Source organism: Macrotis lagotis, chromosome X, assembly GCF_037893015.1.
Source record: "Macrotis lagotis isolate mMagLag1 chromosome X, bilby.v1.9.chrom.fasta, whole genome shotgun sequence".
Lineage (NCBI taxonomy): Eukaryota > Metazoa > Chordata > Mammalia > Peramelemorphia > Peramelidae > Macrotis > Macrotis lagotis.
This window is the reverse complement of record NC_133666.1, coordinates 698,317,480-698,336,007: the sequence shown is the minus strand read 5'-3', so window position 1 is coordinate 698,336,007 and position 18,528 is coordinate 698,317,480. Positions and strand designations below refer to the sequence as shown.

Below are 18,528 nucleotides of genomic sequence, written 5' to 3'. Positions count from 1 at the left end.
TGTCTGTGTGTGGTCTTAGGTCAACCAACAGGTATTCTCTGTGTATTGGGGATCTTCCTGAATTTAGCCTTAAGGAATAATTAAACTAAAGTACCTTGACGTCAGTTTGTCCTAATGAGAAATAAAAGGAATTAAGTAGACAAGCAAGATTTTTAGGTTCTCTATGCTTGTGGAGTCCTGGCCTATCAGATCTCAAAATGGAGCTGTGGGGAAGGAAATCTATAAAATTCCGTCATCAGAAGGTGGAATCTGATAAAGGTAGTTCTACACTCCCCCATCCAAGGAGGGGTCCTTAATTCAGCATATGCTTCCTAAATTGGAGCCAGAGAGTCCCATATAGAATTCCATTAGGTTAGGAGGAATGCTTTACCAGCTATAGCAAGGCTGTCCACAAAGCATGAGAATCTTCCCATTCTAGGACATCAGCATGATCCTGGGACTGCTGATACAATGACATTCATATTTGGTATTAATGAGAAAATAAGAGGCAAAAGGTATATTTCTTTTTAGATGACATCAGCAGGATAAAAGTCACAGGTTTTAAAATATTGCTGGTTGGGAGTAGTCACCCCAAAATGGATTCAATTGGCATTCTACTTTAAACAACACTAAAATTGAATTTATTTTTTTCCAGAGTGATTAAAATGGTTTTTATTAAGATATCTTTAAAAATGGCGCAACTCTCTCATGGTGGGAGAGAGGGTGGGGAAATCCCAACATACAAGGTCTTTTATGCACTTTGAAAGACTTTGTTCCTGCCCCTTCATGCCATCCACAGGCTGGGCTCTCAAATCTAATGGATACATTGGTTCCTATACATTTCCCCACCCTGCTCCTTATACTAATGAGCAAGAACAGATAGCTCTTTGAGCATGTGCAAAGAAGGGCAAGACTAGGTTACTCTTGACCAGTTAAGGACTAGTTTCTTCTAATCCAGTTTGTCATCTCTGGAATGGGATTAGGAGAACTCTCCCAGTTTTGGGACTGGCTGGGGCCATTCCCCCTTTGCAATGGATTTCAAAGGGCCCCCCTCCACACCCTGTGAAGACCAACAACACCCTTCATTCCTCACAACTCCCGCCTTTCCTTTTTAATAACAGCTTGGTCTTCACACTCCACCAGCAGTGTCTTTCTCAAATTAATTCACAATCCTCATCTTCGATAGCACTACTGACTTTTTCTATCAATATTTTTACCTCTTCCTTATTACAGCCATTCACCAGTCCCAATTTGCTGCTAGAATTTTGTACTATTTGAGTTATTAACTGGATCATACATGGGAGACACACAGGGCTAATAGGATTATCCCACTTAGGGCCAATAGCAAGATACCCAGTAACTGTTCCACCATGAACCAGTAAACCCATTCATCCAAAGAGGTACTAAAGGGGCTTGTCCAGGTTTGGACTGGCACATGTGCCAACTATCTGATATCCCTGGTTATCTCCTTTACCACCTTCCCATTGACATCTATCTTTAGACAACAATTTGATCAGTTTACCAGACTCCTCCTTCAGCCAAAAGGTAGTCTGGTATTAGACTGGCATTAATCTATGTAGAATAATCACCTCTTTTGTTAGTAAGGCTTGATCAGTCAGTAAGTCCAAGGTCTTAGGTGTGGGATTGGTAATTTTTCCACTACAGCTTGGAGTCTTATTAGTCTATTCAGGATATAAATTGGAGTTCTATAGCCCCAACTCCCATCCTGTGCCCAGGTAATAGGCCCATAAGTCTAGATAACTCCCTGACCAACTCTTTGGACAACTGGGTCTAGGCAGTAGTCCCACAAACCCAATAACATCCCTCCAGTGCTAGTTGGTCTTCCAGGAATATAGTTTCCAACCAATGGATGATACTGTTCCTCCTCTTTACTTCCAGGGGGCCCTCTTAAATAGGCCATACAATCACCATGATAATAGGTACATTTCCAAAGTTGCTGTACCTCCTTCCACTGCAGCTTTTTATACCAATGTCTTTAGAAAGGTCTTCCTGGTTCTAAAATCCAAACCAAATTCCTGATTTTGTGCTATTGGATCAACCCCAAGAAAAGCTAATATACCTAGTGATGTTCCTTAAACTATCTTTCTTGCAAATGGCCATCTCAGCACTTTCCTTATCAGTTTCCCTTAACAAATGCCACAGTTTGCACATCTTTACAAGGCATCCAGGTACCATCATTCATCTCACATGAGTCTGAGGCCACCTGTCCCTAAGTTGTACAGTCCAGAATATATGCACCCTGCTTCTGGACATGTGCAGGCACTTGCTACTCCCCAGGCAAATATCCTGGCCAGTCAGTTATAAACAACAGTCACCCTGAATGACTCAAGTCATATGCCACTGGTGTCTCTCTCCTCTGGATGAGAATCCTGTGCCACAGTGCACCTCTGATCAGGGACTGACTGATCAGGCTAGACCCAGGGGTACTGTCACCCAAGGCCAATTCTCAAACTTCTGTGAACTATAGCAAGTCCAACAGCCACACCAAAAGACTGGGCATTTTGAACATTTATTATTGGGTTATGGTTCTTAGTCACATAAGCAATAATCTTGAAAATGAGATCTTCATCAGAGAAACTTCCTGCAACATTCACAGAATAGAGACTTACTGTTCTTTACATAAGAAAACTTTATCCCATGTGATTGGATTGTTTTGTAAACAGTAAGAAAATTCCTTAATACTTTGTGATGAAAATTTGTTTGAAGGTCATTTATGATCTAGGACAGAGCTAATGAGGATGGCTCCAGTGTAACTCTCACCATTTCCATTTCTATCCTTAGAAGCCACTATTTTAAAGGTGGCTTTGGCAAGGAGATCAATCAACCCCTTCCTGGTGAAGGAGAGAAGGAGGAGGGAAAGTCGTTTCATGCGTTCTCTTATTTTGTCATTGAGACAGTCGTAGCCGAGCAATGCACCACAGCTCATCCCCAGAGATGATAACACAAGCAGCATTACTGGATACATATTAGTGATGGCGAGTCAAGTGGAAACTCAGATACCTGGAACTTGTTTGAATTTGAAACCTACATTAGGAAGATTTTAGGGGACATCCTAGGGATCTCCTAGGATGGGGTAGGCCTCCACTTGGAATTCATTGTTCAGCATAATTGGAGTTTCCCAAAATATGAACAGGAAAAATCACTGATTCAGTCCAGACTAAATGAGGAAAGCTGAAAATATAGAAAATAATTAGTCACTTTTAAGCAGAATAGAAAGTTTGGATCCCATCCAAGGAGGAATATAGAATAGAGGTGGGGATAGGGAAAGTCTTCCCCCAAAGGGTAAAAATTAAGGGGGGGGGGAATCAAGAGAAAATCCCCTCCAGACGAGCCATTGGAAAAAAATGTTTAACCCCAAAGAAGATGCCTGATAAGGGGTGGGGAGATGGTGACCAGAGACTGTGCTCCCCTGGAAGGTCCTCATGCTTCTGAAGAACCAGGGAAGCTTTGCCTTATAGTCCAGAGAAAGCCAAAACAGAACAAATTAACTTAAACCCAATATTGTCCTGAAAAGAGGATTTTAATATGTGCTTACTGAATCTCAATGGAGCTCCAGTATCAATATTTAATATCATGGAGTCTGTTTATCGGGGTGAATCAAGCTGTTTTCTTCCTGAGACCTGATCAGACCGGGGAGCATTATGGGGGGGGGGGGGGGGGGGGGGGGGGGGGAGAAATGGACATGATAGCACAGTCTCTGGTGACATCTTGGGGCCAAATGGGGAATAGTCACATGCTTTTGTCTGATGTATATTTTATGTTTCATCATCATTTCCACATGTCTACATGCCTTTAATTTATTTTAAAAGAGAGACACTCCTCAGGTTTTGCCCTAATGCTGTCCTCTTTTAAGTCATGAACTGGTTCTATGGACAATAGAACTGAAACCATTAACAACCTACTCTAAGTGAGCATGGTATTGTGAAACCAGACCTAAAACACAAGAGTCTGTAGGGAAACTGAGTCCTCCCAGAAGGGAAAGGCTTGTGAGCCAAAGCACCAATGATTTTTCCTTAGCCTTTAACTGACTGCCCCTACTGACTAAGACTAGGCCACAATTTGATCTCCCTGAAATATCAGAGAGAATCATGTTAGGGCTTTGTGACTTTTTATTGTATTCTGAACCCTTAAGATCTATGATCCAAGTCCCAGAGCCATGAATACAGTACTTAACTAAACTACATGGTCACTAGGTTTGGAACTCCTGGACAATGATCAAACCTTTGAATGACATTCTGGGGGATTTTATCTTTATTAGGCACACAAAAAATCTGACCCTAACCAGAAAAGGATGATGCCATTGTATTGAGTTTCATTCTGAATCAAATAATGTAATTATTTGTTATACAGAATTCTATAAACATGGCAGATTTTCAATTGGGTTTTATTTTAGAACCGATAATGTTTTTTTACTTTAGTGTAGTCAAGTAAAGTCTTACAGTTTATTAACTTCACAAGTCAAGTTTTGAAACTCTCACTTGAGTGTGTGAGAACCTGACCACACAGAGAAGTTTAAGATTTCATTACTATCAAGCATTATTTTATCATAACTTTTTTTAGGTTTGTTTTTTTTGAAAGGCAAACGGGGTTAAGTGACTTGCCCAAGGCCACACAGCTAGGTCATCATTAAGTGTCTAAGGCTGGATTTGAACGCAGGTACTCCTAACTCCGGGGCCAGTGCTCTATCCACTGTACCACCTAGCTTCCCCTATATCATCACTTCTAAAAAAGTTAAATTGTTAAAAAAAAAAAGCCTAAGTTGAATAGAAGATACAAAAAAAGCTTCCTATATTCAGCTTTTGGTTGTTGTGTGGTCTTAGGTCAGCCAGCAGGTATTCCCTAAGGACTGATGATCTTCCTGAATTTGTCCTTAATCAAGAATTAAATTAACACCTGTTAACCTCAGAGTTTGTTCTAATAAAGAACAAATGAAATTAAATTAACAAACATGATTATTATATTTTCTTTTTTAAGGTTTTTTCCAAGGCAAATGGGGGTTTAGGCCACACAGCTAGGTAATTATTAAGTGTCTGAGGCCAGATTTGAACTCAGGTACTCCTGACTCCAGGGCCGGGGCTCTATCCACTGCACCACCTAGACACCCCTACATTCTCTATTTTTGCTGGTTCCAAATGATGGGGCCCTGGTCTAACAGATCTCAAAATGTTTTGAGGGAAATATTTTTATATAATTCCATAATCAGAAGGTAGAATCTGATAAAGCTATTTTATAATCCTCCATCAAAGAAGTGGTCCTCAATTCAGCATATGCTTCATAAGTTAGGGGCAGAGAGTCACTATATGGAATTCCATTAGGTTAGGAGGAGAGCTTTACCAGTGTCTAACTGATATTACTTATAATAGAATTGTTTGTCTCTTAACCTTTAACTAAGGGTTAATGTTAGTCCACTATGTAAGGCCTGTATGCAACAATGTTGACTATACCTGTGTCAAAACTATCTGATTATCAGTGTTAGTACCTGATCCGTATAAGTGAAATTCTTGTCAATAGGAATTTTTGGTAATTATTACAAGATTTTAGAGAATTGTATTTGTAAAACCATGTCATCTATGTGAAATCTCATCGGTTGGCCACCTAAATTTTTATTGCTCTTCATCGAAATTGTATAAAAATTCCCCAAAATGTTGTGCCAATGTTGGCATTTGTAAAGTTGTCATCCATCCATGAGTTTTGGTAAGATCCTAGAGAATTAAACTTCATTTATGAAACTAACTTTGTTGTTTCATTTTAGTCAAAGGGAGATAATGGTTGACACTAGCTATAGTAAAGATGACCACAAAGCACGGACATCTTCCCCTTCCAGAATGTCAGCATGATCCTGTGACTGTTGATATAATAGGGAGATTCATATTTGTTATTAGAGAAAAAAAGACAAAATTTATATTTATTCTTAGATGAGATATTCATGATAAAAGTCATGGCATTTAAAATGTTTCCAATTGGGAATATACACCCCCAAATTAATTCAACTTTAAACTGCTTATAATTGAATAGAAAAGAAAAGAGGTGCTGGACATTGATAGGGCAGCAAGTGTCCCAGTGGATAAGGAGCCAGACCTGGAGTCAGGAAGACCTGAATATAAATCCAGCCTCAGCTATGTGACCCTGAGCAAGTCATATCATCCTGTTTGCCTCAGTTCCCCATCTGTAAAGTGAGGAAGAGAAGGAAATGGCAAGCCACTATAGGATCTTTGACAAGAAAACCCCAAATGGAATCACAGTCAGACAAAACTAATTGACTAAGCCACAGTATCTACTGAATTTGAAAAGAAGACCACAGTACAGCTATACATACCCAACCATAAACACGACTTTACATTGAAGCTTGCTATTGCGCTATAGGGATTTGTAATAGGAACAGTGTATAAAGTAACATTAAAGTAGCTAAGCAGAATTTGGGATCTTCATCCATCCCTTTGGGAAGAAAAAATTGAAGCGTGGTATCTTAGTGGTCTGGGTCTTACTTAGATATATGAAGTGATTTGATGGCATTTATACATCATATGATCTTATTTCTACTAAACTGGATTTTTCCCATTATCTGTGTCCTAATCTGTGACAGTGATGATATTGGCTGTCAAAGATCATTATCTAAAATGCTTTCATAAATATGATGATTGTGGTGTTAATGGAAACTATTACAGTTGCTGCCAAAATCATTGTGTAAATGTCAGCACAAGTCACAACTCAGGTTAAGAGCTGATCTCAGTTTCTTCAATTAAGACTGTGGGGTTCCTAGATCCTTCACACTAATTCAGGGAAAATAATGGGTCTGGACTTTACATTGAGGACTAAAAGCCTTTGATCACTTTTGGACAACAATTTAAGGTTTATCCATATCTCACAGATTTGGGGGAAAGTTTGTATTTTAGCATAATAATACATCTTAACTTTGAAGGACTGTAATAATGTGAAATTTGAAAAGCTGCTTATCCAAAGGGACTGGAAGCAGGATGGCTAAAGAGAAGGCAACAGCAGAATTTAAGTTCACTCTCTCCTATCTTGGGAGCTGCATTCTCTTAACTGGAAAGGTTTGGAACCTGGCCTTGGCAGCTCCTTTTGCAGGTCAGGGTCCCTTTGGTTTGGGGAGAGGCCCCAGGTCACTACTGGAAAATTAACGGAAGACTTCCAGGATGGAGCTAAGATAATGGACTGAAGCTAGGAAGCTCCTGGAGCTTCTCCTGAAACAACATTGAATAAATCCACTAAAAAGATTTTAAAATGACAGAACCCCCCAAAAAACAGTAAAACAACTTTTCAGCAAGATATCTTGGAGGAACTTCAGGAAAAGGGCTGTCTCATATGGGTAAAAGGGAAGTGCAGTCCAGTGCAACAAGAAGAGCAGGGAAGTCAGAAAGGTGTTAGCCACAATGGAATTCAAGATTTGGTGCCATATAGGTCTTGCCTTAATAGGCCAGCTCTGAGGGTTCCAACCCCAGCTTTGTTTGTGCCCTGGAATTCTGATGTGGTATTGGTCTATCCTAGCACAGGGAGCAAACCACAAACACCAGAAATGCCAGAAAAGAAATGCAAGGGTCTGAGGCCTGGCCCCAAGCACAAAATACCCTATACCATAAGAGCAAAGCTCAACTATCAGAATGAGCTAAGACAAAAGTGCTCACCATTGACAGCTATTCCTGATAAGGATGATAAAAATACCATCTCAGAAGTAGAAAAAAAGTGACAAAATGCCTAGATGTGAAATGTCATGAGAATTGATCTTAAATCCAAAAATACTTCTTGGAAGAGTTCAAAAAGGATTTTCTATACCAAAGAAGAGAGGAGAAAGAAGAAAAATGAAGAAAAGAAATTCTATCGAACATAACCAAAAGGTTGAAAAAATAAAAGAAAATGCAAAGTACCTTAGGAAAAAATGACCTACCTAGAAAATAAATCAGAGAGAGAGAGAGAGAGAGAGAGAGAGAGAGAGAGAGAGAGAGAGAGAATTTACAAATTATTAGACTCCCTGAAATCTACAATCAGAAAAAGAACATGGATATTATCTTTCAGAAAATTATCATGGAAAATTACCTAATATCCTAGAACAAAAAGATAAAATAGCCCTTGAAAGAATGCATCGATAACTCCCAGAAAGAGATCCCAAAATAAAAACTCCAAGAAATATTGTAGTCAAATTTCAGAATTCTCAACTAAAGAAGAAAATTCTGCAACAATTAATTTAAATACCAAGGAGCCATAGTCAGGATTACACAGGACTTATCTCCTTCAACATTCAAGGATGACAGTCTATAACATGATATTCCAGAGGGCAAAAGAGCTTGAATTACAACCAAGAATCAGTCACATTGAAGAATTCAGGTAAATCCCTTCAAAGAAAAAGAAGGATTTTCAATGATATAGAGAACTTTCAAAATGACCTGATTTAAAAAAAATCAGAACTGAACAGAAAATTCAATCTTAAAACACAAGACTCAAGAGATGTGAAAAAAAACTTAATGGGAAGGGGAAAAAAATGTTATTCAACAATTCTAAATTGGCTGCATCCCTATACAGAAAGATAATACTTGTAACTCTCTTTTTTAATTTTTAAAGATTTTATTTGAGTTTTGAGTTTTACAATTTTCTTCCAATCTTACTTCCCTCCCCCCACCTCCCCATGGAGAGCAATCTGTGAGGATACTTGTAACTCTTGAGAATTGTATTTCTCTTAGGACAGTTAAAAAGGGGGTGTGATCAGATTTTTAGCTCTTGAGGGTAGTGTTTATATTGAGACAACTAAAGAAACTGTTCTTGAAAAGAAGTTATGAGCATAAATTTATTTTAAGGTAAGGATGCTTATGGTTCTTGAAAATTGTACTGCTATCAGACCAGTTGAAAGGAATACACTTTGAGAGAGGAAGTGGGTACAAGACAATTATCAAACAATTAGGACATGGGAGAGAAAAGGATTATGCTGACAGAAGATGGAGGTATTAGGAGATAAATAACACCACATGAAAAGAAATAAAGAGCCTAAAGAGAAAGGGAGGATGTGAGGACTGAATAAATCTTATTCTCAACAGATTTAGTTCAAAGAGGGAATAACACACATTTCCAAATGGGTTTAGAAATTAATCCTATGCTACGGGGAAATTGGAAGAGAGGAGAGGAAAGAAAAGGGAAGAATGGGGTGTTAAAAGGGAGGGGGAAAGTAAAAGTAAAAAACAGAAAAAAGGGAAAAGGGGAAAGAAAAAGGAGGGGCTTTGATAAAAGGGAGGACAGATTGAAGGAAGAAGCAGTCAAAAGCAAAATAATGGTGAGGAATATGGGGAAAGGAGAGAGAGAGAGAAGTATAAATGAGGGAAAGATAGGATGGAGGAAAATACAGTTAGTAATCATAACTGTGAATGTATTGGATGAACTCTCCCATTACATGGAAGTAGATAACAGAGTAATGTAAAAATAGAATCCTACAATATGTTGTATATAAAAATCACATTTAAAGCTGAAAGATAAGGGAAACATTCGGGAGCTGAATATATTTTGCATCAGCTGAAGTAAAAAAAAAAAAAAGCAGGAGCAGCAATCCCAATATCAGACAAAGCAAAAGTAAAAACAGATCAAATTTAAAAGGATAGAAGGTGTCATATGCAATAAAGTAATATCGGTATTAAACATATATGTAATAAGTGGCATATCATCCAAAGTCTTAGAGGAGAAGATTAAGGAGTTAGAGGAAGATGTGGATAGCAAAAGTGTATTGATGGAAGACCTCAACCTCCCTCTCTCAGAATTAGATAAATCTAGCTATAAAATAAAGAAAAAGGAAGTTAAGGAGGTGAATAGAAGTTACTTGAATGGGAATGAAAAAGGAATATACCTTCATTGCTGTGGTACATTGTAACTACACTAAAATTGAGCATGTTTTAGGGGGAAAAAACCCCTCAAAATCAAGTGCAGAAAAACAGAAATATTAAATGTATCCTTTTCAGCTCATGATAAAAAAAATACATGTAATTAAAGGGACTTGTTATTAATATGGCCAATTGTGCTGATTATTTTCCTAAGCTAAAAATTAATTGGAAATTTTATAACCTTATATTAAAGAATGATCAAACAATAAATCATACAAATAATATGCAATTTCATCCAAGATGGCGACAATGATGAGATATCATACCAAAACTTGTGGAATGCAGCCAAAACAGTCCTTAAGGGAAATTTTATACCTCTAAATCTTTATATCTCTAAATGATTACATGAATAAATTAGAGAAAAGGGAGAACAATGATTTGGGCATGCAACTGAAAAAATGGAAAAAGAACAAATTAAAAATCCGTAATTAAAGACCAATTTAGAAACTATGAAAAATCAAAGAAAAATTAATAAAATAGAAAGAAAACTATTGAACTAATAAATAAAATGAAGACAAGTTTGTTTTATGCCAAAAAAATAAAACTGATAAACCACTGGTTGAACTGATTTTAAAAAAAGAAAGAAGAAAACCAAATTGCCAAATCAAAAATGAAAAGGGCAACCTCACTAACAATGAAGAGGAAATTAGAGCAATAATTGGGAGCTATTTCAACTGTATGGAAAATAATTTGACAATCTAAGTGAAATAAATGAATGTTTACAAAAATGTAAATTGCCAAGAATAACAGAAAAGGAAATAAAATACTTAAATAATCCCATTTCAGAAAAAGAAATTGATCAAGCCACCAATGAACTCCCTAAGAAAAAAATCTCCAGTATCAGATGGATTTACAAGTGAATCTTATCAAACATTTAAAGAACAATTAACTCTAATACTATATAAACTATTTGAAAAAAGAGGTGAAGGAATCCAGACAAATTCCTTTTACAGCACCAACATAGTGCTGATACCAAAATCAAGAAGAGGCAAAACAGACAAAGAAAATTATAGGCCAGTCTCCCTAAAGAATATTGATTTAAATTTATTAATTTATTGTTCTAAATATATGAAAAGAAATTGTCAACATTCATTTTTGTACAATTTTGAGTTCCACATTATTCTACCTCCCTCCTTTGCCTCCATCCAACTTGACAGCAAGTTATCTGATATAAGTTATACATGTATAAATTATGTTAAACATGACCACAGAGTATTGATGTCAGAATTTTAAATAAAAATTAAGCAAAGAGATTTCACCATGTTATCTCTGGGATAGGACACTATAATCAGGTATGATTTATACAAGGTGACAGGAATAGTTCAATATTAGGAAAATAATCAGCACAATTGGCCATATTAATAACAAAATGAACAGAAATCAAATGCTACTCTCAAAAGATGCTGAAAAGGCCTTTGAAAAAATACAGCAGACATTTCTAATGAAAACACTTGAGAGGATTATTATTTTCAATTTTTAAAAAAGCTGTCTTATGTATTACCTAATTTTGTCATCTCTAATTCTTCTTTCTTCCTTATGGATTTTTTTCTCTCAACACATTCAATATTGATCTATGGGTATCATGGAAACAACTGTAAAGACCATATGAAATCGCCTTCTTTTGAGGGGAGGAGGGAGGGAAGTAAGAGGGGGCAGAAATTGTAAAATTCAAAAGCTTGCAATAAATGATTGGATACAACTGAAAAACAAATAAAATAATTATATAATTTAAAGAAATATATGAGAGTAAAAGAATAAAAAGCTTTTTCCTTAAAGTGATAAGTAGTACCCTAGGCATAGACCAACATGTCACACACTAAACCAAAAGGTCAAAATGGTTACAAGACTTAGACATAAAAGGCGATACTATCCACCAATTAGGAGAACTAGGAATAGTATGGAAAGGGGGGACGTTTATGACCAAAACAGTGATAGAAAGCACTGTAAAATGCAAAATGGATAATTTTGATTACATTAATTAAAAAGTTTTTGGACAAATAAAATCAAGGAAATCAAGGAAGACAGAAAGTTGGGAAGCATTATTCATAGTGATTCTGATAAAGGTCTCTTCAAAAATATATAGAGAACAGAGTCATTCCCAGTTGATAAATGGTCAAAGGATATGAAAAGGCAATTCAGATGAAGCAATTAAAGTTATCTATAATCAAATGGAAAAATGCTCTAAATCATTACTGATTAGAGAAATGCTCATTAGAATAACTCTGAAGTACAACCTCACACCTATCAGATTGGCCAATATGACTAAAAAGAAAAATGATCAATGCTGAAAACTGGGATACTGATGCATTGTTGGTAGAGTTGTGAACTGATCCAACCTTTCTGGAGAACAATTTAAAACTTTACTCAAAGGCACTATACCCTTTGATTCAGCAATGCCACTACTAGGTCTGATCCTGAAGACATTATCAAAAGGGGTAAAAAACGCACATGCACAAAAATTTTTACAGTTCTTTTTGGAGAATTGGAAATTGAAGGGATACTAATCAAATGGATAATGGCTGAACAAATTGTGGTATATGAATGTGACAGAACAGTACTGCTCTACAAGACATCATGAGTACCAGGACTTCAGAACAGCCTGCAAAGACCTTCATGAACTGATGCTGAGTGAAGTGAGCAGAACAAGAAGACTGTGCACACTGAAAGCAACATTGGGTATGATCAGCTCTGATTGGCTCATTCTTTTGAGCTCTATAATCAAAGACAGTTCTAAAAGACTTGTGATAGAAAACATTGCATATTCAGAAAAAGAACTATGGAGTTAAAATGCAGACCAAAGTTTTCTGTCTTCAATTTTTAAAAGATGTCATGCATTATGTTTTTTTTCACTCTTTTCCCCTGTTTTGATTTGATTCTTCTTTCACAACATGATTAATCTAGATTTATGTTTAACATACTAGTGTATAACCTATATTAGATTTCTTTCTGTCATGGAAGGGGAAAAAGGAAGGGAGGGAGAAAGAAAAGTGTGATATTAAAATCTTTCAAAAAAAAGTTTGCTGAGAGGCAGCTAGGTGGTGTAGTGGATAGAGCACCGGCCCTGGAGTCAGGAGTACCTGAGTTCAAATTCATCCTCAGACACTTAATAATGACCTAGCTGTGTGGCCTTGGGCAAGCCACTCAACTACATTGCCTTGCAAAAACCTAAAAAAAAGGTTTCCTGAAAACTATCTTGGCATGTAGTTGGAAAAATCAATATTTCTAAATGATAAGCAGCATCTATCAAAAACCATGAACAAGTGCTATGTGAAATAAGGAAGAAATAGAGGCAAACCCATTAAGATCAGGGGTGAAACACTGATGTCAATTATCACCACTATTGTTAAATATTGTATTAGAAATGTTAACTTAGCAATAAGAAAAGAAAAAGAAATTGTAGGAATAAGAATGGGCAATGAGGAAAGAAAGCTCTTACTCTTTGCAGATGACATGATGGTATACTAAAGGAACCCTAGAAAATAAACTAAAAACTACTTGAAACAATTAGCAACTTCACCAACAAAGCAGCAAGATAGAAAAGAAACCCATATAAAAAACCAGCATTTTGATATATTAACAACAAAGCCCAAAAGCAATAGATAGAAAGAGAAGTTCCATTTAACTGTAGAAAACATAAAATATTTAGGAATCCACCTCCCAGGACAAACCTGGGAACTGAATGTCACAATTACAGTAATTTTTCATACAGTCATACCTAAACTTTTGGTAAAATGGCAATTGCTCATGGTTAGGCCAAGGTAATATAATACAAATGACAATTCTACCTAAATCAAATTATTTATTCAGTGCCATACCAATCAAGTTATCAAAAAAGTTATTTTACAGAGCTAGAAAAATGATCACACAATTCAAGTGCAGGAAAAAAGATCAAGAATATCAAGGGAATTATTGGAAAAATGCAAAGGAAGTTGGCCAGATTTAAAACATTTATTATAGTCATCAAAACTATCTAGTACTGGCTAAGAAATAGAGAAATGGATCAGTGGAATAGACTAGGTACAGAAGAAACAGTAGTAAATTACTGTGTTAATCTACAGTTGATAAGCCCAATAATTCTAGCTTCTGAGCTAAGAACTCGTCATGTGACAAAAACCGCAAGGGAAAGCTAGAAAATAGTATGGCAAAGTAACGTCTCACAGCAAGGTTGCTCTGTACCAAGTTAAGGTCAAAATGGACATAGAATTTAAACATAAGGGTGATACCACAAGGCAATTAGAAGAACAAGGAATAATTTATCTGTCAGATCTATGGAATGGGGAGAAGTTCATAACAATAAAAGAGACAAAGAAGATAATAAATCTCAAAATGGATAATTTTGCCTACAGTAAATTGAAAAGTTTTTGCACAAATAAAACCAATGCAAACAAGTAGGAAAGAATGTAGAAAGATGGTAAACAATGTTCACAGCCACTATTTCTAATAAAGGAATTATTTCTAAAATAAATGGTGAACTGGCTCAATTTCATAAGAATGCAAGTCATTCTACAATTGATAAATGTTCCAGTAATATGAACAGGCTGTTTTCAGATGAAGAAATCAAAACTAGCTCTAGTCATATGAACAAATGCTTCAAATCATTATTGACAAGAGAAATACAAAATAAAACAGTTCTTAGATACCACTTCAAACCCATCAGATTGACTAAAAAGACATAGAAGGAAAATGATCAATGTTCAAGAGGATTTGGACACTAATGCATTGTTGGTAGAGTTGTAAACTCTGGAGAACAATTTGGAATTATACCCAAGAGGCAATAAAATGTGCATGCCTTTTGATCTAGCAATATCATCATTAGGTCTACGTTGCAAAGAGATTAAGAAAGCGGGGGGAAGACCCTCATATACGAAAATATTTATAGTAGTTCTTTTTGTAAGCCATAAAGAATTAGAAATTGAGGGGATATCTACCAGTTGGGGAATAGCTGAATGAAATTGTATTCTATGAATGTTATGGAGAACTATCCCACTAGAAGAAATCATGAGTGACCAGACTTAAGAAAAACATGGAACGATCAAGAATTGATGTGAGTGAAGTGAGCAGAGCCAGGAGAACATAGCGCACAACAATAGCAACATTGTAAGATGATAGATGCAATTCAGTGATCAAGGAAAGTTGGAAAATTCTGAGAGGCCTTTTAAGGAAAATGCCATCCACATTCAGAGAAAAAGCTGAAAGCACTGAAAAACACAGTCTACTCTTTTCTAAAACCTCTTTTATGCTTCTACTTTGTTTCTCATGTTTTTCTCCTTAGTTTCAACTCTTTCACAACATGACCAATAGGGAAATATGTTAGACACAATTGTACATGTAGAACCTATCCGTGTTGCTGCCATGGAAAAAGAGGTTGGTGGGAAAGATAGAACACAAAAGCTTGCAAAAGGATGAATGCTGAAAACTATTTTGTGTAGGTAATTAAGGGGAAAATGTATGAAATCATTAAAAATATATATATTTTAAAGTTAACAGAAATGTATTTCTGAAAGTAAATAGGGACAAAACTAATGGGAAAAAATTCCTTCTCAGTCACAGGAAGGGACTGTTCCTATGTTCTATTATGATTGTTCTTTGGGTGGCCACCCAAGTGACTGGGTCCCAAAATAGCAGCTCTGCCTTGTAGCCAAGGCAAAAAGCATTCACTAATCTCCTTCTATTGTAAACATGAATAATTTGAGGTTAAAAATAAAATTACAGAACACATGTTAACCATGAGGTTGAATCTCTAAGAGTTTTTCTTTTAGTTTTTGCAAGGCAATAGGATTAAGTGACTTACTCAAGGCCACACAGCTAGGTAATTATTAAGTGTCTGAGGCTGGATTTGAATTCAAATCCTCCTGACTCCAGGGCCAGTGCTTTATCCACTGTGCCACCTAGCTGCCCTGAATTTCTAAGATTTCCCAAGAAATCTATAGGTGGAATCAATCCATCTATCCAAGATGACTCCCCCCTCCCCCTTCCAGCAGAGAGAGTCTGGGATATTTTTACATAAACAAAGAAAAGGAAAATATTAAACCACCTTGGAGGTCTGTCTATTAGGATGCACAATACTGAGTTACACAATTGGCCATCTTAGAACATAATCCTCATGCAATGCTGTCTGGTCTAAAGGAGGATGCACAGTTATCTCTTCCTGGATTAAAGTATAAAGAGGGCAGGGCATGTTTCTGTCTTTTCTCATCATTTGTCCTCTTGAGGTTGTAATTTTCATATGAAGAGATAAAAATTGAATTTCTTACAATAATAAGAAATTGAGACTTTTATCCAGGCATAAAGATCTGAAATACATATTAAATTTGGTACAGTGTAGCAGGCCCTGAGCTGAGTGCTGGGGACACCAGTGCAAGCCAAGGGAAAGACAGTCCCTGCCCTCCTGGAGCTTCCATTCCAATAGGGGAAGACAACACAAAGGGGCTTATGGAGGAAAGAGAAGGAAGACTGAGTTGTGGGTAGGGGCAGGGGCAGAGTCAGAGGCACAGCTGGAGGGAAGGAAACATGGGGGTCCCAAGGAGTTCCTGGGAGAAACTCACCCACAGGGGAGGGGGATGTCCCGGGGGATGGATATACCAAAGGAAGAAGGCCCCGGTGCATAGGGAGGGTCCAGCAAGAGAGAGCAGGTGTTCTGAAGCATCAGAGGCAGAACCTGAGAGGGAAGAACTCTGACTCCCAGAATCCCAGAATCTCAGAATAGGAAAAGAATTCAGGGATCATAACAGCCCAGCCCTGCCCCCAGGGCCCAGGAGCAGCCAGGGTCAGTCAGCACCTGAGGCCCCTCCTGCTGGTCTCCAGAGAAGGAGCAGATTTGCATAGAGGGGAGGGGAACCCTCCTCCCTGCAGGGCCTGGTCTTAAGGGAACCTTGGGGGAGCCCAGCCCCAGCAGGAGAGTCTCAGGACCCAGAAGTCTGGGGGGAATCTTGACCATGGCCTGGATCTCTCTGCTGGTCTCACTCCTCACTGTCTACACAGGTGAGGCTGCCCAGGGTCTGCTCTCTGGGGCTCAGCTCCTGCAGTGTCTCAGGCCAGGCCTAGTCCTGTCCTTGAACAGCATCCTCTTGGGGCAGAGACGCCCTGCCTCTGACCAAACTCTCCTATTCTTGCAGGTTCTGGGGTCTCCTATGTGCTGACTCAGCCACCTTCAGTGTCCAAGAGTCTGGGAGAGACGGTCTCCATCTCCTGCACAGCAGAAGGAATTGGTGGTAAAAATGTACAATGGTACCAGCAGAAATCTGGCCAGGCCCCTGTACTAGTAATTTATAGGGATGATGAAAGGCCCTCGGGCATCCCTGACCGCTTCTCTGGCTCCAACTCGGGCAACAGGGCCGCCCTGAGCATCTCTGGGCTCCAGGCTGAGGATGAGGCCGATTATTACTGTCAGGTCTATGATAGTAATAGTGATACTCACAGTGATACAAACTGATGGGGAAGTGAGGCAAAAACCCCTCCCAAGGCCCACTCCCCCTGTGGCCTTTTCTCTGAACTCCAGAGAGATCCCTGGGGAGGAGAGACAGAAACCACTTCCAGCTCTGCCCCTCTATCTGGATGCCATCTTCCCTTCCCCTGACCCTCTCCCTCCGAGGCTCCTTCCCCAGCCCTCATCTGTTATCTCCCTATATCCCTCCCCTTGTTCCCCTTCAGTCCTTAAACTCTGCCACCCACCCCAAAATTTTATAAATGAAGTTTAATTTTCCAGAATCTTACCAAAACCCATGGGTGGAGGGCATCCATGCAAATGCTAACAACAGAACTAACTGAATAATCAATATTTATAGAGTTTTGATCATAAAATTTGGGCGGCCAACCAATCAGGTTACACATTTGTACATAAAGGTGTCATTGATTATTTTTATGATTCTCTAACCCATCCATAAGGTCTGTTCCATGTCGGCACTGACAAAGATCCAGTTAGCTGTCTCCTCTTCTGATATGATATTTTGCATTGTTATTAGACATGATATGGATATATATAAAACATTGGAGTTTCTTCCTTTCCAAAATGTCATAAGCACCAGAATTTATTCAGGTTCTCATTTAGACAACCAGAGCAGATTCCTGCCTTTTCAGGATGGTCCTTAACTGATTGTTTACACAGCTTCTGCAGTAAAACTTGCAGATGCAATTAGAGGGGCATTAGACCATTTCACACAGACAGAGCCTGCCTTCAGATTTATAACTAGAGACACAGACCTTGTGGAGGGGCAGAGGAGAACATTCCAAACTTACACAACTCAATTAGAGGCTGATAGAACAACTTGTGTTTCAGAAATATTTAATTCTAAAGTAAAGACTATCAGATTAGACATTCCTCCATTTTGATTTAGATAGACATATTTTATGTCATCTGTACATCAATCATATAAAAATTTAGGGAGATAGTGAGTCTATGGGGGGGAATAATATGAGTGGGACTTAGCTTCACTAAGAATCCTGGGTAAGGAATGTAAAATCCATAACAGCAATACAAGTGAGAAATCCAATCGCAATTTTAAAAAATTAAAGAGATTCAAAAGGGGGCAATCCCTTTTTTATTGTATGTATATAAATATATATAAAGAGACATAGATATAACAGAGATAAAAGCACATAGATTCAGGTCCATTTCTTCTGAAGTCACCTGCATAAGTCACCTTATAAAGTTCCA

At 37.8% G+C, this 18,528-nt stretch overlaps 1 protein-coding gene and 1 gene segment (V, D, J or C); both read left to right on the top strand.

Annotated features, from left to right (window-relative positions):
• The window catches only part of LOC141497169 (immunoglobulin lambda-1 light chain-like), a 316,494-nt gene that overhangs the window by 201,393 nt on the left and 96,573 nt on the right, over positions 1-18,528 (top strand). The gene's annotated exons all lie outside the window — the stretch shown is intronic.
• On the top strand, positions 16,747-17,307 carry LOC141497012 (immunoglobulin lambda variable 3-9-like). The segment is given in 2 exon segments: positions 16,747-16,856; positions 16,991-17,307. Coding segments are annotated over 2 exon segments (363 nt in total).